Source organism: Vicugna pacos, chromosome 12 (genome assembly GCF_048564905.1).
Source record: "Vicugna pacos chromosome 12, VicPac4, whole genome shotgun sequence".
NCBI classification, from domain to species: domain Eukaryota; kingdom Metazoa; phylum Chordata; class Mammalia; order Artiodactyla; family Camelidae; genus Vicugna; species Vicugna pacos.
The window spans coordinates 25,123,381-25,141,580 of NC_132998.1; the positions used below are offsets into that span (position 1 = coordinate 25,123,381).

Sequence of the window (18,200 nt, forward strand, 5' to 3'; positions counted from 1 at the left end):
TTAAAAAAAGAATTAGAGTGGAGTTAATGTTATTCTTATTATTATATTTCCTATTTGCTTGTCTTCCAAGTACCTCCTGGTGCTGTGGAGAGAGGGTGGGGAGCTAGAAATTAGGCAGGGGAGTCGTGCACCTCGGTGAGAACCCACCGTGCATGACCCGGGGTATGAGAGACGGAAGGCCCCTGCAGTAGACATGCAGCTTTTAATAGAGGAGACTCCAAGTGTGTAACAGGCAATTTAAATAGGTTTCTGACTTCCATATTCCCCTATTTCCAAGTTCTATTTCCAAATTCCCCTCTTGCACATTTGTGCAATTTTGACCGTATCTCTGTATTTTTGATTTCTGCATTCTCACATTTCATTTGCACATCACCCTCACCATTTTTGCCATATCTGCATATTATCTACAGTATCATTTAGTTTGTATTTTCTTTAAAGTGGCTTACTTCTTACTTACATTAAAAATGAAAAACTTTGTATAATTACCCTTTTGCTACATATGTTTCTAATTGTACAATAAAATAAAAGCCTGACTGAAAACAAACATGGTCACATTCACCTAAAATTACCTTATGTACCAATAGTGGCTGGGAAACTGAAAGCCTGTGAAAGATCTTGCTTTATAATCCCCAAGGGAGAGATTTATTATTTTTCTTATTTATTTTTTTAAAGGAATTCACATTTTAGCCTTCTGGAAATTTTTGATTAGGCTCTATTAATTTTCCAGCATAATCCTGAGTTCAAAGACTCTAAATAAGGAATATTTACCTCCTACATATGATCAGATGCTGCTGAGGGGTTAGTAAATGGGAAATTGGGGCAGCGGGTGATTAAATCTGGATGGGGCTGCTGACGCATTAAATGCAGGCAGTGGGCAGGAAGAGCACGTTCAGTTATGAGTCCACTGTAGGAGCTCATTGTTGTGACAGAAGATGAGCAGTTCCATGCTTTATGCCTCTCCTCAGCAAGCAAGATCACATTGTATGAATTTGTTATCCTAATGAACACAGACTAACTGAAAATCCAACTGAGAAAATTTTAAATAGATGAATTACGTATTTACATAAATTACACATATTTACAGGTCCCCATAAAATTCAGAGTAGAACTGAGTTCAGTTCTGAGTTCAGTTTTTCCTACTCACGTCTACCTTCCACCACTGATTTTTGTTTTTACACTCAAAATTATCACTTGAAAAAGGTCCTTATAAACTAATAATCAAAATAAGTAAGTCACATGCTGGGTTTCCAGCTCAGTGTTTTGGAAGCTCAAACACATTTGGAAGCTACTTACCGGCTCCCCTTGAAACCAGTGTAAGTGGGAGGCTGTGACTCTTACACTGTGAAAGGTGGCTTTAAATGTGGACAGCGTGATTGAAGGAACTCTTCTGGCAAGGGGTTGGGGAAGAGAAAAAGGTCAAGGGAAGGGAGGAGGAAGCGAGATCTCTAAATGCTGGCTGGAGACTGAAGAATGGTTCTGTTAGAGGGATGTACCAGAAAAAAACCTGAGGCCCATCCAAATCCTAAGTCAAATACCGAGGGAACCACATCACAGTCCCCACATGGTTCTAAATGTGAATTTCCCCTTAACTGTCTGAAGCCAACATGCTCAGTGTGCCGGAACTCAAGACATGAGCTGGCAATAAAATTCATCCACCCACTAGCAAATGAAAACAAAGAAGAGTAAGACGCTGTGATAAAGCTATAGAATTAACCAGATTAAGCAACTGGGGTGGTGTGGGTACAAGAAGGTAAAAGTTAAGGTTTATACTTAACAGGGTGGGCAAAGGAGGATAGAAAAGGAGAGAAGACTTCAAAGTGCTAATTTCACTTTTCATAGCAACAGGGCATGAGACATACAAAGTTTAAAAATATTTAAAATCATCATAATTTCAAAGTTTTTTCCTAATTTTTTCTTGACTTTAGAAGACTCTTCTGATAACTAATTTTTTTTGAGAAAATACTTACCAAGTTCATTACTTCCGTTTCACTTCAGTTTTATTCCATTAAATTCAAGTAAAAGTAAATCTCATACTTTTATAGATAACATATAATATGACACATTTTATTTTATATCCTTTTGATTCCCTTCATTCTCTTACTACAGAAATACACAGATGTCCAGAATGGTGTCTAGCAAATATTACTAATAGTGGTTTCTGAGTGATAATTTCTGAATGATTTTTATTTCCTCTTATCTTTCTAGTGTCACTTTTTAAAAGACAACCTATGTTGTTTTTATAAAAACAATAAAATCATGATTCTTTCAAGGAAACAAAGGTGTGATCAAGGTATTTTGTTTGTCTCCATATTCCAAAACAAATCACAAGGTTTTTTTTGGTTTGTTTTTCAGTAAATGTTGCCAATAAGGTACATTTTAATACCACGCATCTATATGTCATGGTATCTGGTGTGCAATATATCAGGTATGATACACTGTTTCTTTAAGGCACATTGCCACATGATATAAAAAACTATACAAATATGTTCAGTTTTTCATTTATATTTAAGAATGCTGCAGCAAGATGGATGGACTTGAGGGAACCATGCTAAGTGAATTAAGTCAGACAAAGACAAATACTGCATGACATCACCCACGTGTGGAATCTAAAAAGTCTAACCAACTAGTGAACATCACAAAAAATATGCAGACCCACAGATACAGAGAACAAACCGGGGGTCACCAGTGGGGAGAGGGAAGAGGGAAGGGGCAGTAGAAGGGTAGGGGAGTAAGTGGTACAAACTGTTGGCACAAAACAAGCTACAGGGATTTACTGCACAACACAGGGGTTACAGCAACACTTTATAACAACTATAAATGGAGTATAACCCTTAAAAATTGTGATTCACCACTCTGTACACCAGCACATATTATATTATACAGCAACTACACTTAATACATTCTGTTTTTTAAGATTTTTCATGTTCTGTCGGACAGTTTTGGGAAAGCCTGCTCTTACCAAAAGGCACTCCCATCCCTAAGACTTCCATGCTGTGCTCCTGCCATGCCTTCCTGGCTCCTGATTGCTCTCCCTGTGACAAACCCTGTATTTTGAAGGCATAAAGAATCCAGAGAGTTTATAGGAGGGCTTCTGGGAGACTCTGAACTTCCTGGAATTGAATACAAAAAATTTTTTTAACTTTATGTATTTATTTTTACAATATCATGTTTTTAAAATTGAAGTATAGTTGATATACAATACCATATGCTACAGGTACACAGTACAGTGATTCACAACTTCAAAGGTTGCACTCTACTTACAGCTATTACAAAACACTGGCTATAGTCCCCGTGCTGCACACCCCTGCAGCCCGCTTTACACCTGATAGTTCGTACCCCACAATCCTCCACCTCCACCCTGCACCCCCCCACCTCCCTCCCCACATCTGCGAGTCCATCTCCCCTTCTGCTACATTTACTAGTCTGTTGTATTTTTTTTTTTAAGATTCCACATGCAAGCGATAATCCCATAGTATTGTCTTTCACTGTCCGACTTATTTCACTCAGAACAGTGCCCTCCCCAAGTCCATCCATGCTGTACACCAGAAACGAATACAACATTTTAAATCAACTGTACTTCAATTAAAAAGCAAACAAACAACCCATTTAAAATATGGGCAGAAGAACTAAACAGACATCTTTCCAAAAGAGAAAATGCAGATGGCCAACAGGAACATGAAGAGCTGCTCAACATCACTAATGTCAGGGGAAATGCAAATCAAAACCACAATGAGACACCATCTCACACCTGCCAGAATGGCCATCATCAAAAGAACACAAATAACAAATGTTGTCAAGGATGTGAAGAAAATGGAACCCCCGTACACTGACAAACCACAAGTTCTTAACTGCAGAGGGTGAAATAAAACTCTTGAAAGTATGATAAAGAATCAATTTCGAGTCAGATAATTTAAAAAATGGTGAGATTAACTCCCTGTGAAATTTCTCGATTTAAGTCCTTTTTTCTTGGATCATATTTTCCTGTCTGTGTAATGGTGTATTTATGCACATATTATTCAGATTAATTCTTCCCAACCTTAATATAAATGTCTCAAATATTCATGTTTTATGTATGGACCTCCCTTCATTTAAAATTAAGTCTTTGAATATGAAACCTTAGAGAGACTAAAACTTTAAGAAAGAATGTGGTCAAAACAGTTTCCATTGGCTTAACCAGCCTGTCATGTGACACTTCCTTTTGTGAGACTGTAGACTTAATGCAAGAAGCCCTAGAGAAGAGACTGGATGGCTGGGTGAGCACCAGCTTCTGGAGTCTCACTATCGTGCATCTGGTAAAATGGCAGTAACCCAGAAAGCAGAAAATAAATTACCAGTTTTACTTCAATTCAGTCAAGTTGGAATTTGCCAGATAAAAATGGGTGTTCTAGCTCTTCTAAGAACGTTTGTAAACAATTAGAAAAAACTTTTGAGTTAACAGTCCATGACTTGGTAGTGTACTGTGTGAGAGTGAGGTAGAGGGTGGCACAAAACCCTCAGCTCTCCTAATGGCGGAGTCTTTTTTAAATGCCACACTGGGGTGCAACTTCTTGGGCGGGGGGTGGGGGCGGAATAAGCCTGGCAGTTCTGGGGGTCCACATAGTGTGTTACAGATTTGATTCATTTGTCTGATTGCCTGGCTAAAACCTTTGTCTTCAAATATTAGCCTAGATATTACATTACCTAGCTCACTTTTCCGTGGCCTCCCAAAGTCTGGGTTCCGTGACCTGCCTATGTGGCCCTTTAACTTTCCTCACCTGTGCGACCCTAATACTGCTCACATACATTATGGCGGCCTGACAGACCCCGAAGGACCACCCCTTCCCCCCTCCAAACTCCACCGTCTAAGTTTTGATGGCAGAGATTCTTTGTATCCGCTTTCCCTGTAGCCCCGGTACCTTGCCGGCTCCTGGTACAGCATGTACTCAATAAATGATTGGTGATTACTGTTGCCAAATCCGTTACAAAGTTCCGACTATTCTGAGGCACTTCCTGAACACATGAGGACTTAAGGTTCTTAGCGAGGGGAGATCTACAAACGATCGTTACTTCATTGGAAGGATTTTCAATATTGAACACATTTTTACAGGGGTGGGGACCAGCAATTCTGATCATGCCAAGGACTCGGGATCTAGACACCCTGGCCCAGTCTCACCAAAAAAAAAAAAGGGGGGGAGGGGGAGATAGAAAAAGGATAGTTGTATGAGGAATTTAATCCATGAGTAAAAGGAATTAAATACTTCTGGAATAAAGATTAGTTCTGTCTAGATCCCAAAGGAAAGAATTAATTATCCAAAGCCATGTTGTATAACTGAGAACATTTTGTCAGCATCTGGGACAGTGGTGGAAAAAAGGGCTCAGGAAGTGGCAAGCTTTAATTTTTGGTCTTGTCTTAGTGAGTCTGGAACCTCTATTGCATGTTGACTATACATCCCAAGATTTTCCAGGACAGGCCCTAATTTTGGATGTTATATCCTCTTGGTCATGTTAAATTATTAAATTACCATCTAAGTACAGACATTTAGGCATACAACCTACATCCCAAAAACTGCCTCTTATACCTAGAAGGTGTATTAAAACCTTTTATCTTTTATTTTTAGGTTGAAAAATATGATCACTATTATCCAAATTCTTACAGTGCTTTTCAATTATGTATCTGGAATCCAATAAACTATAAATTAATGCCACCAAGTATGAAATTCTAAGTGTGATATGGGTATTTCAAAACTCTATACCCAAATAAACCCTCAGAGTAAAAATAATTCATTGCTATTTAAGAAACAGAAGCTTAAAAAAAATCTCTAGGAAAAAAAAAGGAATCAGAATTGGCAATTCAGTTAAGCTTAACAGACACATACTGAGTACCTACTCCCATACCTCTTAGAGACCACAGGCCCTGCGGTCAAGGGAATTTTGTGCACCCGACATCCAGACCTGCACTTTGCCTGTTACTGGATTAGCTTAAAACTCTAGGCACCCAAATTTCCAAGCTCACAGTCATGCCTCACTTCAGTATTCCCATCAGAGAGGGATTATAGATGTTTTAACAATCTAGAGATTGCCTGAGTGTAAGAATTTTTTTCCCTCCAAAAATTTTGAAAACACAGGACAGTAGATGGACACCAAAGAACAGGAGGGCTTGAGGAAGGAGCAAGGAGTAATTTTCCAGGTTTCTCTCCTGTACCCATGTTTAGGCTGAGGGTATTAGCTGTGTCCAGGTTCAGGATGTGGTCCCAGAGTTCGGCAGGGCTGATTTTAGATGACGGGTTACAGTTTACTACAAAGCCAGCCAGTAGCAGAATGAGGTGGGGGCAGAGGGCGAGGCGGACACAAACCCTTCTCGCAAACAACGTGGATGTTTGTGGCGTAAGGGCTGGGAAGAGAGCCCCGCCCATCCCTGCAGAAGAAGAGCAATGATTAGACTCAGGTGTGCCAGCACCACCAATGAGAAGCCTGTGGAAAACAAACCTACAGCCGGGGCTTCCACGATCTGACATGCTGATGTGTGTACAAACAAGAACACCACCTGTGGGTCTTACTAAAATGAGAAAGATTAGAACCTCAGAAATACGTCTCCCTCGTTCTGAAAAAGCATGAACAGCAGGTGACAAAGGCTTATCAAAGGTGGCAGGTCGCCGTCTGTCAGCTGCCCAGTGTGATTTCCCAGCAATCAAGGAGGGGAGGCGGGCAGCAGGCACGAGAAAGGGACAGGTCGGGGAGGTGGAGACATTCACCCTAGTCTTACTCTAAGAGTCGCTACTCCTTCACATGCTGAATGAGCCTCATCACAAGGGGCTGGAGCAGATGGGTATCCATCCAAACCAGAATTAATTTGAGATAGATCATAGGCCTATATATAAGAAGGAAAACACTGAAAAACAGAACTTTCCAAAGGCAGTGGAGGGCGTCAAGGTGGCAGAGCCAAAGCTGGGCAAAGCTCAGAGCTCAGGCCCCAAGGACCAAATGAAAACCTGGGTTCCCTTCTTGGTAAATGCACTAACAAACATGCCTTCTGCAGAAGTGAGCAAAACAAGTGATGCCCACAAAGCACTCAGCATAGTCCACGCTCACTGAATGTTGGTTACTGTTACTCCCTTCTTGTCAAGCACTGTAACAAGGGAACCGAGATGCCCGATCAACGTGGCATCCTGAGGACGTGAGCCCACGCCCTGCAAAGCAACTGATGACAAGAAGAGTGTCATACAAAACAAGAGGTTTGAATTCACTTCCTTTGTAACAATTCTCACCTGCAAATGGGCTGTTTGAAGTTGATCTGGCTACGCGTGGTGTGCTCTATGCATTCCTGAGTGCAGCCATGCTAATGAGCCTGAACCCTCAGCAGCAGCCACGTCCACTCAACTTCACTGTTCCAGACATGCACTGTGGCCTGAATCCCATCAACCTTTAGATCTAACTTCCAGTTTGAAGTAAACAGAGGGACTAGAGGCACAAATTTGATGATATTATAAGGAAGGAAACAAAAAAATCCAGATTGTGGGACATTCTGCAGGACACACAATGGATCAAGTTCTCTTCATTAAGCCTAGCGTCATGAAAAGGTTCTTAATGGCAAGATTGAAAGTGATACAAGGGACATACCAACTACGTACGATGCGCGATCTTGGAGGGATCCTGACTGGATAATGCGGGGGACATTTTGAGGACGACTGGAGAAAGCAGAACGTGGGATGTAAGATAAAGATAGGTAAACATTTACTGACATGTAAGAGTATTACCTGAACAAGTGCGACAAGTGGCAAATCGGCATAGCTCATTTGGTGAAAGTGCACACAAACACACGCACAGGCAAATGTCAGGAAGGATCAATGATGAGGAATTAATAGTCCTAATTTATAGGTCAGTGTGCGATGTTCTCTTTTTTTATTTATCTGTATTTCTTCTAAGATGTACATATGTTGATTTTGTAACGATAACAGGTTATTTTTAATTTAACAAAGATCTGATTCTAAAAGAAGGCATAATGAAGGAAGGTGAGAATCTGGGGAGGGAAGTGGTGTGTGTGATCAACAGAGTGGGGGCTTCCTGGTGGTGCTGGTGCTCACTGTCATTTAGCCACGGGGCCACATGTGGGACACACACACACACTCCCTCTCTCTCTCTGAGGTGGGGTCCCGGGAAAAGCAGAAACATTGTAAAAATACTTGGGGTCAGTTCTGTCCACCACGCTATTCAGTACACATATAACCCCTGGGGGATTCTCTGCACAAGGTCCACAAACTCCTAGAAGATCCATGGGCCCTGAGATCAGTATTTAAAGTCTGTGCCAGAATCTAACCGAAGAAGGTTAAGAACCACTGCCCCAAATGTTACCTCTGTTGCTTTTTAATACTGGGTTATTGAAAATGCTCTTTCAGTTCCAGAAGATCTGGGAGAAGGATGAGGAAGGCGGTTAGACCCTCTAATCCAAGTGACCCTTATAAGGCCATCAAGCCATCACTTTCCCCGGCTGCTGGTGGCACCAGGAGGGCAGAATATACGAGATCTCACAGTCAGGACAGTAAGTTTCTCAGTGGCCCCCAGAGCCACCAGACGCTGCTACCAGCTGGAACATACAGAGGGCAACAGGACTTCAGGTCCTCACTCCCCAGACTCACTGGGACCTTCTCCCCCTCCATAATCTCAGTCCTTAGCCATCCTCAAAGAATCAAAGTGAACCAGAGAGCCCTGATTTGATGGGATACAGTAACTACCTGGAGGGCAAGATGTCAAAAATTTGGGAAAGTGCGAGCAAACTCAGGGGTGAGTGAGGTGAAGGGCTCTTCTTTATCTTTGGAAGTTTCCGCTCAGAGGATTAATTTCTGAGCAGCAGGTTGCTACCTCCAAAACGCCAGGAATTCAGTAAAAATGGATTCCTTGGGACCTTGATCAACTGACTAGATAAGCTAAAGGGAAAGGAAGCCGAGGCTGCTGTCTGTAATGAACAGTTGTTTTATTAAAAACAACTTTGGTCAGATTCCCAGCAATATTAAGTCTTTCAGATCAGAGGCTTTTATGTTAAAAAAAAAGTGTAACAGGAGGATTGAACTTCCATCCACCCAGAAATCAGGTTCAAAGACCAACCACTCTCTTGGAGGCAAGTGTTGGCACCTGTGCTCCAGCGGCAAGAAGCGCCCCCTCTCAGCAGGACAGGTTGAGCAGCGTGCCTGGGAAGGGCAGAATGTGTGTCACACGGGGTGGCTCCTGCTCCTGCAGAGCCTGGGTTTGGGGACGGTGAAGGCAGGACAGGCTCAGCGTCTGAGTAGTGCCCGCCACCCACACTTGCACACTCAGAAGTGTTTTCACAAGTCAGCGGGTTATACTTATTGGAATAGGCATTCACGCTGGCACTCCTTAAAGTTAAGTGTGTTTTATAAGGTGTTACATCTTCTTCTGTCAATATTTTTCACTGTGAAGACAGGGGACTACCTCCTCCCCGCCCCCACTGGTTGTCCAGATGTACGGAGTCCCAGCGAACAGAAAAAACTGCCGCTGTCACGTTCTTACAATACTCTGAGGAAGTGAAGTGAGAAACAGAGGCGAGCATCTTCAAACACCCGGCAGGAAGGGCTGGGCAGGCAGAAGTGGTAAAAGGGTATTTTGCAAAATAAAAAATACTGTAAACAAAACAAAAATAGAGTTTATCCCCGATTAGATGGAAAAGAGACAAGACGTTACGATGGAATTTAAGACTGTGTTGAATGGTGGGTATGACAGAACTCTAAGCTTGACTGTCTAAATTGAAAGCATTGAAAACATTGAGTATTAGATTAAAAGAAAGTGACCAAAGTATCCAAAAAGCCAGGTATTAAGAGTTTGGAGAGCTGGTTGGAATCCTCTGATTATCTGGGGGTCAAGTTTAATACTGCTCCTTTGCTGGGTCACCTCGGTGCTGACCAGGAGGTGGGAAGAACTAACCCAGGCAGGACTTCAGGGATTTGGCTGGAGGTTCAGAGCTGGGGCGCCCTTGTTCCTCAAGCCCCCCAACAAAACGAGCTCAGGTTACCCGCACAGGGAAACAACCAAATAGCTGTGATGGTCCTTCCATTCCCTCAGACGGCCTCACTGGAAGACCTTTCTAGATTCTTTGCTACAATGTGCCGCTTCCTTAGCATTTACACAGACCGCAAGACACCAGAGGGGACGTGTCTCTGGTGACACGTCAGATGTTCAAGCCATGTACATACCTCATCTCCGTGCATATTTGCCACGTATTTGAATTCCGGAATCCCAATTCTGTGTTCCTTTGGAGAGCGTCCCACAACAAGAACCCACAGGTTTCTGCCTTTACCGGGAAGAAAAATAGAGAAATGAGTTGTCTTTTAAAATGACAAGTGAACTCTGGGAGCGTGAGGATAGTGAAAAAATGACATGCTTCTCCCAACTGAGAAACGTTTCAGGACAACCTCAGTTCACGGGACCAACACCTCCGTTCTTTTAGTTTACTGCCAGCCAAGACCCTTGCAATTTAGCACAAATATTTAACTTCTAGAATGTGACTTTTCAAAATTGAAGCCTTAAAACTGAAGACATTCTGTATTGGGTGCTGAAGTAACAACCCATCAGCCTCTCTCTACTCCCAGAGTTCCAGCAGGACAAGCCCAGAGAGAAGCAGACACTGCGTGGGTGGCCCGGTCCCAGGAGCAGAGCTGCAGTGACGATGAGGCATGTCACATGCATGTCCCACCCACGAGGCTCTGGTCTCCAGAGTGATGCATCAGCTGTTTCCCAGACTTGTGTATTTCTCTGTGTGTCCTTACAATTCCCTTTTGACCTAAGTCAAAGCTTGGGAGAGCTTGCTCGATGCACTGAGTTCATGTCCTCACACAGATATGGGAAGAACAGCGCTACTGGCAAGGCAGCCGTAAGGCTGGCGAGCTCCTCCCGCTTTCCCGAAGAATAATCCAAAGGTCTGACACCCAACCTTCAGTCTCCCTCGTTACCCACACGCACACAGAGCTTACCACACAGCACACAAAGCCCTACGTCAAGTCCTGTCCCCTGGAGAGTTGAAAACAGCACATTACTTCAGTCAGGTTAAACACTCAGCCTCCCAAGTCGCATATTCCCGGGCTCGGGAGTGGAGGAACAGGTCCCTGATAAGTGGCCCGTGACAAAAACAAAACCGACACAAGCAACAACAAACAAAACGGGGCCAAAGTTCCCAGACTGGCCACGCCTGCACAGTAGCAGCACTCACAGTTACGTATACTCACCACCCTGACGACCGTCAGCGGTGGGTACAAGTGTTATCCTTTCACACAGGGGGACACAAGCTCAGGTGAGCTCACAACACAGTGGTTCTCAAAGTGTGGCCCCATCAGGGTCACCTGGGAACTTGTTAGAAATGCAGGCTCTCAGGCTCCACTGAGTCAGAGACTCGGGGGGGTGAGGACCAGCAGTCTGTGTCTTAAGCTCTCCAGGGGTTCTCCTGCACACTAAAGTTTAAGCACCACAGTAACAAAGGTGGTCTATCCAGTGTCTGCTTCATCCTTAACCATATGCTGCACTGCTCCAGGCCCCTAAGGGATGGAGAATACCAAGGAAACATGAGCCCGGGCCCCAAGCTTGCCATGTGCCATTTCTGGTGTTGGGATTTTTGCTTCCCCCCCTTGGGGGAACTGGAAATGGAAGGAGGAGGCTGAAAGGACACCATAAGGATGGTTTGAGGAGTTACAGCTGTTATTTCCTCCCTCTGGAAGCAAATCTGAAATTGGTTTGCAAACTGGTGGACTGGTTTGTCCCCAGGCTGCTCTCTATTCAAAGACTACAGCCAAGCCTTGGTGACTTTGTCCCAAAGTTGGGAAATCTGGAACTGGCCGTACTTCAGAGATCTGTCTGCCAGGTGTTTTAACTGCAATAAGTTTGTCTACTAGTCAACAAAGACTAGGCTAAAAAAAGTAGAGTGGGTGGAGGAGCAACATTAGGAGAGACTGGACAAAACCCATCTGTTCTGCACATACCCTGTCTCTGGGACATAAAATTCACACACACACCCTCCCTTCACAGCTAACGGTCCAGCATTCACTATGGCTCCTCCACTAAATTGGGGGTCTGGCCAGCCAACATGCACATCTAGTCTGTCCGTTTCTGCTCTTGTTAAGCTGAGAACCCATGCTTGGACAGACGCGATTCCCGCCCCCACGTCAGCTACCTGACCAAATTCCTGACCTTGTTTGTGAACAGAGGAGCCTGTCAACAAGGGGTTCAGGGGTAGAGGAAGGAATCAGACATCCTAGGGGTCCTGTTGCTACTGTGGAAAGAGCAAGTGCCCTATTCTGCTGGAAGCAACCTTGGGCCTGGGCTGTTTCTTTTGCTTCAGGCAATTCCAACTTCAGCCCAGGGTCCTGAGTTTTGTAGCTCAGTTTGATCCAGGGATAACGGGGACCCAGGAGGCATCCCAGGACTGAGAGAAAGGTGCTCAACGCCAAAATCAGCTGCAAGGGAATTTCCCACTGCACAGAGATCTTGCTGTGGGGTCCAAAGTGGGGCCGCCTGCTGGTTGAGGGTGAGTCTGGCCCCAGAGAAGGCTGTAGGACTCAGTGGTCACCAGAGCTTCTGCGTGGGTGTCAAGCCTGTGTGCTCTGGATCTGGGAAATATGTCCGTCTGCACTTTTCCAACTGGTCCACCAGCAGTAGATCCCAATGGCCACCTACCTTAGAGCCAGCATTCCTGGCTTCTTATACTGATGGGCCAGGCCTGGACAAGGGAGCTTCAATCAGCTGAGGGTGCCAATCCTGCCACTGTCGGGGGAAGGGCTGGCTGTTTCCCGGGACCACGTCACTGTCATCAGTCTTCACCAGTGACCTGTTGTCTTCCCCGCCCCACCCCATGGCTGCACCACTGCCATCATCTATCCCCTGCTCAAGTTCTAATTCTGTGTAACTTTTCTTTACACATTTTTCACTCTTTGAGATTTCAGGTTTAATCATTTACTTGTGTGACATCTATCTCAACCAGAACGTAACACAAAAGAGCACTGCCTATGTGTTTACCATCTTGATCCATTTGCCTGTTTTGTTCACTGTTATATTCTCAGCACCTAACAGTGCCTGGTGCATAGTAGGTGTTGGATAAATACCTACTGTGGTATTTCCAAAAGTAATTGGTGCATCTCTAGGATTACTTTTTCTTGGTAACCACTGGCACATCTGACCCAGATTCCTCCCTCCATGTTCAGGGTCCCACCACCACCTGACCTCCACCTGCATCACCCACTATCTGCTAACACAAGTGCTCTGACTGGCGCCAGGCTCCTCTCTGCACCATTGACTCAGCCTCATCTTGACTGGTGGTGTCCTCAGCCTAAAATGCATCAGTGGATTTTCTGCCTTTTTTGTTTGTTTGTTTCTCAAGAGAAGTGCAGGTGTATTGAGGTTGGATGGAACATTAGGGAGATTAAGCGTATTTGGGTAAAAACAAACCAAAACCAAACCAAAATGAAAGGACCCCTCACCGCCCTCACCAGTGGGAATGTATTTGTTTAATATCACAATTTCCTGTCAGATGACAATGAATCAGGCGCCCATGGGTTTAATAATAACATTTCAGCTCTTTGCCGTGTCTCCCAGTAGGAAACTGTGTAGAAGTCCTTTGGCAGATTGTATGGACCTTGTGGGACCAGATCACTTGTATAGGTCAGCGGTCCCCAATCACACCATCATCTGGGACCCCTTTGATCATTAACTACTCCCACTAAAATAAACAAACCAAACTAAACCTATGTTTGGAAGGCCACTGCTTGTAAACTGGCTCCATTTATAGGTTGTAATTATTTCATTACCCATTTTATGTTAACCAGAGACATAACTGTCAACCTCAGCTTTTGATTACCACCTAACCAGTGTTTCTGCCTTTTCAAATCCTATGTGTTTAACTATAAAAAGTTTCTCCAAGCTACTCTGACTCTCCTGATTTCTCCTTTTTTAGAATATTTCTATAAAATGACACCACAAGCATTGCCATTCAGAAACATCCTGGTCAGTTACATCTCAATGAAACAACCAGCCAACCAACCAACAGCCTGCCTTTCAGCCCGTTTTCCAAGGGTTTCACGTGGAAGAGTCCTGTTTCCTCAGCAATGTTGTCAGCATTGCCTGAGCCGTCACGGCCTTCTCCCCAACTGGATCTGCCTTATAAACTGGGCCATCCACCAGGGTTTAGGTCACCTTCTTAGCAAAAGCCTCTGTATCACGGGTGGTGCATCATTCAGTACCCTGTTGAAGTCAGGTGTGGTCACATGACTTGTTCTGGCCAATAAAATGTGGGTAGAAATGACAGATGTCATCTCTAGGAAGAAACTTTAGGAGCCAACACATGGTTTGCCATCTCATTTTCCCCGTCACAGCTCAGGCAATGTTTTGATAGAGCTGCTCTGTCAGCATGGGTCCTGGAGGAAAGATGCCAGGGAACAGAGCCACCAACAACAATGGACAGATAATGTGAGTAAATAGAAGCTTCTCTTTTGCTGTTATAAACCAGTGAGATTTGGAGGTCTTTCATTTCTGCAGTCTAGTCTAGTCTGTGCTGTCTCATGTGCCCTCTGTAACCAGCCCAAACCCAAATTATCTTCCCCCTCAGTGAATGCTCATTGTTCATATTACTGACACTGGTGTTTGTTGAGACAGAAGTTCCCAGAACACTAAGATTGTGTGGAGGTGACTCAGAGGTGAGGGAAGTTTAGAACCTCTGCTTTAGAACTACTCATCTGGGCAACCTAAATGTCCATCAACAAATGACCAGATAAAGAAGTTGTCATATATACATAAAATGGAATACCACTCAGCCATAAAAAAGAATGCAATAATGCCATTTGCAGCAACATGGGTGGATCTAGAGATTATCATACTAAGTGAAGTAAGTTAGACAAAGACAAATTATCATATGCTATCACTTACATGTGGAATCTAAAAAGAAATGATACAAATTCTATTTACAAACCAAACACAGATTCACAGACATAGAAAACAAACTATGGTTACCAAAGGGGAACGGAAGGGGAGGGGCAAATTAGGGATTGGAGATTAACAGATACACATAACTATACATAAAACAGATAAACAACAAGGGCCTACTGAATAGCACAGGGAACTATATTCAATTTCTTAGAACAACATATAGTAGAAAGAATCTGAAAAGAAAAAAACGTGTACATATGTGTAAGTGAATCATTTTGCTGTACACCTGAAAATAACATTGTAAATCAACTACACGTCAACAAAAAGTTAGAAATAAAAAAGACACAGATGAATTTGTTTACAAAACATAAACAGACTCACAGACATAGAAAACTTATGGTTACCAAAGGGGAAAGTGTGGGGAGTGATAAAATGGACTTTGGGATTAGCCGATCCAAGCTATGTATAAAATAGATACAATAAGCTCCTATTGTACAGCACAGGGAACTTTACTCAATATCTTATAATAAACCACAGTGGAAAAGAATCTGAGAAAGAATATATCTACATGTATGTATTACTGAATCACTATGCTGTACACTAACACAACACTAAATCAACTATATTTCAATAAAAAACAACAACAAACTACTGATCTGGCACAAATTATACATAAGCCTCATTCACATAGGAGCATTGTTTAACTATCTTCTCAATCCAAATTATCAACTGTGAAACATGTTGTACAGTTTTGTTTCTATAGCACCAGAAGCTGATACGCACACTCAGTATCTACTGATTGGGGGTAGACAGCCAACACATCAGTATTAAAATGCACTGAAAATATTGTATTAAAAAGGAATGGGGTAGCAAGACATCACTGGCAAAGCTGATTTCTTGGCATTCTTTCGTGGGTTGTCTCATTATATCTGCATGCATCATCGAACAGTAGCTGTAGGTGGGTAGAGGTGACTCCAGAGCTGAGATAATGCCTTGAATTCTAGTAGTGCAAAGGTGGGCATGAGTAGAGAAAAAAGGGCCTACATACTTGCCATGTGCTAAGTAAAGAGGGGCAGTCTCAAGCAAGGTGACCAGAGGCCCTCTCAGGATGCTATGAAATACAGCCGTGGACAAAACGGTAGGCCAGGACCTGCTGGAACACAAGCCTGCTTGATAACAGGAACCAGCAACCAGACAGCAAAGGTTTTGGCCAAACCTCAGCTCTGAGACCAAGCTGAGAGCAGCCACCAGCATTGTGTCCTGCAGCTGCAGCCCTGGTGGCTTGCATGCAGCTTCCCACGGTGACCAGACCTGTTTGCAAATCCTTATAGGAGCTTAAAATCAGGTACATCTTCACTGTGTTAGCTACCATCCTGTACAACGGCTCAACTCTTCACTTTCTCATTTATTCATTCAACAAATAGATCCTGAATGCCTATCCTGAGCCTCACATTAGGTCAGCTGAAACAAATGTATAACACTAACTGATTAGATTGCCCCCCAAAACACCAGCTTTTTATTTCTGACACCACTTTCACCATTTGAAAAAGCCAAGGCCAAAAGAAAAACAATGTTTGGTAAACTTTCCGTTATTTGGCGGGGGGGGGTTCATCAAATGTCAATCAGACTGCATGGCTCCACTGCTTATTCTGTGATGGATGGGTCCCTTTCTCTCCCATGACATCCAGGTAGAACCTAAGCCCCTCAGAATGGCACCCTGACCTCTCATGGACTGTCCCCCTGGCTGCCTCCAGCCTCCAGCCACAATCACACACTGGGCTCTAGGCATTCTCAATTAGCTGTAATTCCAAAAGGAGCCAACACCTGCTTCAGTACTTATATGTGCATGCTCTTTCTCTCCCATGGACAGTCTTATCTATCTCATCAAAGTGGCTCACTTCCTCTTGCCTTTCAAGGCTCAACCACAAGCTGACCTGCCCCTATCCATCACCTTTCTTACCTTTCTCTCTTGATCCTGTATTTTACTGAGAGCCTGAGTTGCTCTACTTTTTGAACTTCTCCTATAGTATTTCTGCAAGCCCTCTCCTAACACTTACTAAAATCACAGGTTTTCCTGCAGACAAGGGACTGTGTATGCCTGTGTTTGCAGCATCTAGTGTAGTGCTTGGCACGTACCTCGTAGATGACAGATAAGTGATTGCTGAATGAATGGATGGTTGGGTAAATGACCAAGGAAGGAAGTCTAGTTGGAGCCAAGGTCACCCTAGTCCAGGACTAGGAAGGAAGATCTGCAGCTAAAGCTATCCAAGGTGGGCTCTGAAAAAGATCCAAGTTTCTAGATCAGTTCCAGGATATTTAGACCTTCTTAGGGGTATTTCCATACAAGAGAGTGCTGAGATCCAAACAAAATACCTGAGTTCCAGTTAGACTCTTCCATCATCGTGGGGAGATGGGATTTCATTTGCTTACACACTTGTCCCCATGGGACTAATGTTCTGAAATAATAACTGAGAAATGTAGATGTTAGGTTCTATCTCTTTGCTTCCTGAACAGGTCAGTGGGGAGGTTTGGGGGTTTCAATTTCTATATCAGGGATTCTTCTGATTTCTTGGGGATATTAACTTTTTCTTTTTCTTTTCTTTTTTTATTTAAGTATAGCTGGTTTACAGTGTTGTGTTAATTCCCGGTATGCAGCACAGTGATTCAGTTATACATATATATATATATTCCTTTTCATATTTTTTTTCATTATAGGCTATTACAAGATACTGAATATAGTTCCCAGGGCTATATAGTAGGACCTTGCTGTTTATCTATTTTACATCTAGTATTAGCTTTTTCAATTGAAAAAAGAAAAGGAAAAATATGAAGATGCACTGAATTGTAAGACATTTTCTTTTCTTCTTCTTTTTTGATTCCAAGACTAGTCACAACTCCCAGAGAAGCAGAGTCTCATTAATCACCAACCATCAACCAAAACAAGAAAATGGCAGGAAATTCTTTGCCTTCCTCCTCTTCCAACCCTACCTTCTCTACTCCTCCCACTCTTTTCCCAGGTCAGAAGCTGAGAAATCTCTTCTACTTCCTCAAATGTTAAAAAATTTTAAGCTATAAGAGAAGTTTTTTTTTAAATTGAGTTTTTAAAAGTAGCCATAATTCTTATGTCCCAACCACCATAATTTCTCTGTTCCCTTCTAGTCTTTTTTTCATACAGAGACAAGAAATTTGTTTTTAAATCCCCAAAGTGAAAATCTCTTGAGGTCTCATTCTATAAAAAGCTGAGAACTTCCGTTTTGGGGCCCTTGGAAGAGAGGTCAAACAAAATCAGGTCGTCTTTTTGAAGCAAC

The 18,200-nt window shown here is 43.2% G+C and overlaps 1 protein-coding gene across 2 annotated transcripts in view; it reads right to left on the bottom strand.

Moving 5' to 3' along the window:
- The window catches only part of CPM (carboxypeptidase M), a 61,310-nt gene that overhangs the window by 13,678 nt on the left and 29,432 nt on the right, over positions 1-18,200 (bottom strand). For both annotated transcript variants that reach the window (XM_006205852.4, XM_072973048.1), the window contains exon 3: positions 10,182-10,279. In XM_006205852.4, coding sequence (XP_006205914.2) covers positions 10,182-10,279 — 98 coding nt within the window. The remainder of the gene's footprint in view (positions 1-10,181; positions 10,280-18,200) is intronic.